The sequence below is a fragment of the Lepidothrix coronata genome, unplaced genomic scaffold, assembly GCF_001604755.1.
Source record: "Lepidothrix coronata isolate B3197 unplaced genomic scaffold, Lepidothrix_coronata-1.0 Scaffold666, whole genome shotgun sequence".
Classification (NCBI taxonomy): Eukaryota; Metazoa; Chordata; class Aves; order Passeriformes; family Pipridae; genus Lepidothrix; species Lepidothrix coronata.
The window spans coordinates 1-1,960 of NW_016690846.1; the positions used below are offsets into that span (position 1 = coordinate 1).

Here is a 1,960-nt window from a genome sequence, read left to right on the forward strand (position 1 = left end):
ACCCCCTCCCAGCGCTGATATTGCCCTGCCTGTGACCCCACCCCCTCCCAGCGGCCATATTGCCCTGTGTGTGACCCCGCCCCCTCCCGGCGGCCATATTGCCCTGGTTGTGACCCCACCCCCTCCTGGCAGCCATATTGCCCTGTGTGTGACCCCACCCCCTCCCAGCGGCCATATTACCCTGTGTGTGACCCCGCCCCCTCCCAGCGGCCATATTGCCCTGTGTGTGACCCCACCCCCTCCCGGCGGCCATATTGCCCTGGTTGTGACCCCGCCCCCCTGCCGGCAGCCATATTGCCCTATGTGACTCCACCCCCCTCCCGGCGGCCATATTGCCCTGGTTGTGACCCCACCCCCTCCTGGCGGCCATCTTGCCCTGGTTGTGACCCCGCCTGTCAGGAGGAGGAGGCGCTGCTGTCGGAGATGGACGTGACGGGCCAGGCCTTCGAGGACATGCAGGAGCAGAACCTGCGGCTGCTGCAGCAGCTGCGCGAGAAGGACGACGCCAACTTCAAGCTGATGTCGGAGCGAATCAAGGCCAACCAGATCCACAAGCTCCTCCGCGAGGAGAAGGACGAGCTGGCCGAGCAGGTCCTGGCCCTCAAGGCCCAGGTGAGAGGCCCGATTGACCCCTAATAGCAGATTAATAGCATTAATAGTCATTTATTTGTCACTAATTAGGGTTTAATAGCCGTTAATAGTCATTTAATAGCGATTAATATCTCTTTAATAGCCATTAATAGTCACTAATTAAGGTGTAATAGCCATTAATAGTCATTTAATAGCGATTAATAGAGGTTGAATAGCCATTAATAGCAACTAATGGCAATTAATATGTGTTTAATAACCGTTAATAGTCACTAATTAATGCTTGATAGCCATTAATAGTTTTTTAATAGCAATTAATAGAGGTTTAATAGCCGTTAATAGCCATTTAATAGCAATACAGGTTTAATAGCCATTAGTAGTCATTTAATAGCAATTAATAGATTTTTAATAGCCATTAATAGTCGTTTAATAATCACTAATTAGGGTTTAATAGACATTAGCAGTTATTTAGTAGCCATTAATAGAGGTTGAATAGCCATTAATAGCAATTAATGGCAATTAATAGATGTTTATTAAGCAGCAAAAGTCGCTAATTAAGTTTTAATAACCACTAATAATCATTTATTAGTGATCAATAGAGGTTTAATAGCCATTAGTAGATGCTTATTAAGCAGTAATAGTCATTAATTAAGGCTTGATAGCCATTAATAGTTATTTAATAGCAATTAATAGAGGTTTAATAGCCATTAATAGTTATTTAATAGCAATTAATAGAGGTTGAATAACCGTTACTAGCCATTTAATACACATTAATAGAGGTTGAATAGCTATTAATAGTCGCTAATTAAGTTTTAATAGCCGTTAATAGTCATTTAATAGCGATTAATAGAGGTTTAATAGCCCTTAATGGTCATTTAATAGTGATTAATAGAGGTTGAATAGCCATTAATAGCAATTAATGGAATACTGGCTTATGAAGCCCTAATTAGTCTAATTAGCGCTAATTACCAGGTGGAGGCGCAGCTGCAGGTGGTGCAGAAGCTGCAGGAGGAGGAGCTGGGGCTCCCAAATCCCTTATTAGCCCTAATAATTCCCTAATAATTCCCTAATAACTCTCTAATTTCTGCAAACAATGGTCTAATAATGGTTAATAAAGTCCTAATGAGTCTAATTAGTGCTAATTGTCAGGTGGAGGCGCAGCTGCAGGTGGTGCAGAAGCTGCAGGAGAAGGAGCAGGGGCTCCCAAATCCCTTATTAACCCTAATAATTCCCTAATAATTCCCTAATAACTCCCTAATTTCTCCGAATAATGACTGAATGACTAATGAGGCCCTAATTAGTCTAATTAGCGCTGATTGGCAGGTGGAGGCGCAGCTGCAGGTGGTGCAGAAGCTGGAGGAGAAGGAGCTGG

General features: G+C 44.0%; 1 protein-coding gene across 1 annotated transcript in view; it reads left to right on the forward strand.

Annotated features, from left to right (window-relative positions):
* The first annotated feature begins 366 nt into the window (after window positions 1-366).
* LOC108510332 (E3 ubiquitin-protein ligase BRE1B-like) overlaps window positions 367-1,960 on the forward strand; it is a 4,898-nt gene continuing 3,304 nt past the window's right edge. The window contains exon 1 of the mRNA XM_017840015.1: window positions 367-612. Coding sequence (XP_017695504.1) covers window positions 424-612 — 189 coding nt within the window. The 5' untranslated portion in view covers window positions 367-423. The remainder of the gene's footprint in view (window positions 613-1,960) is intronic.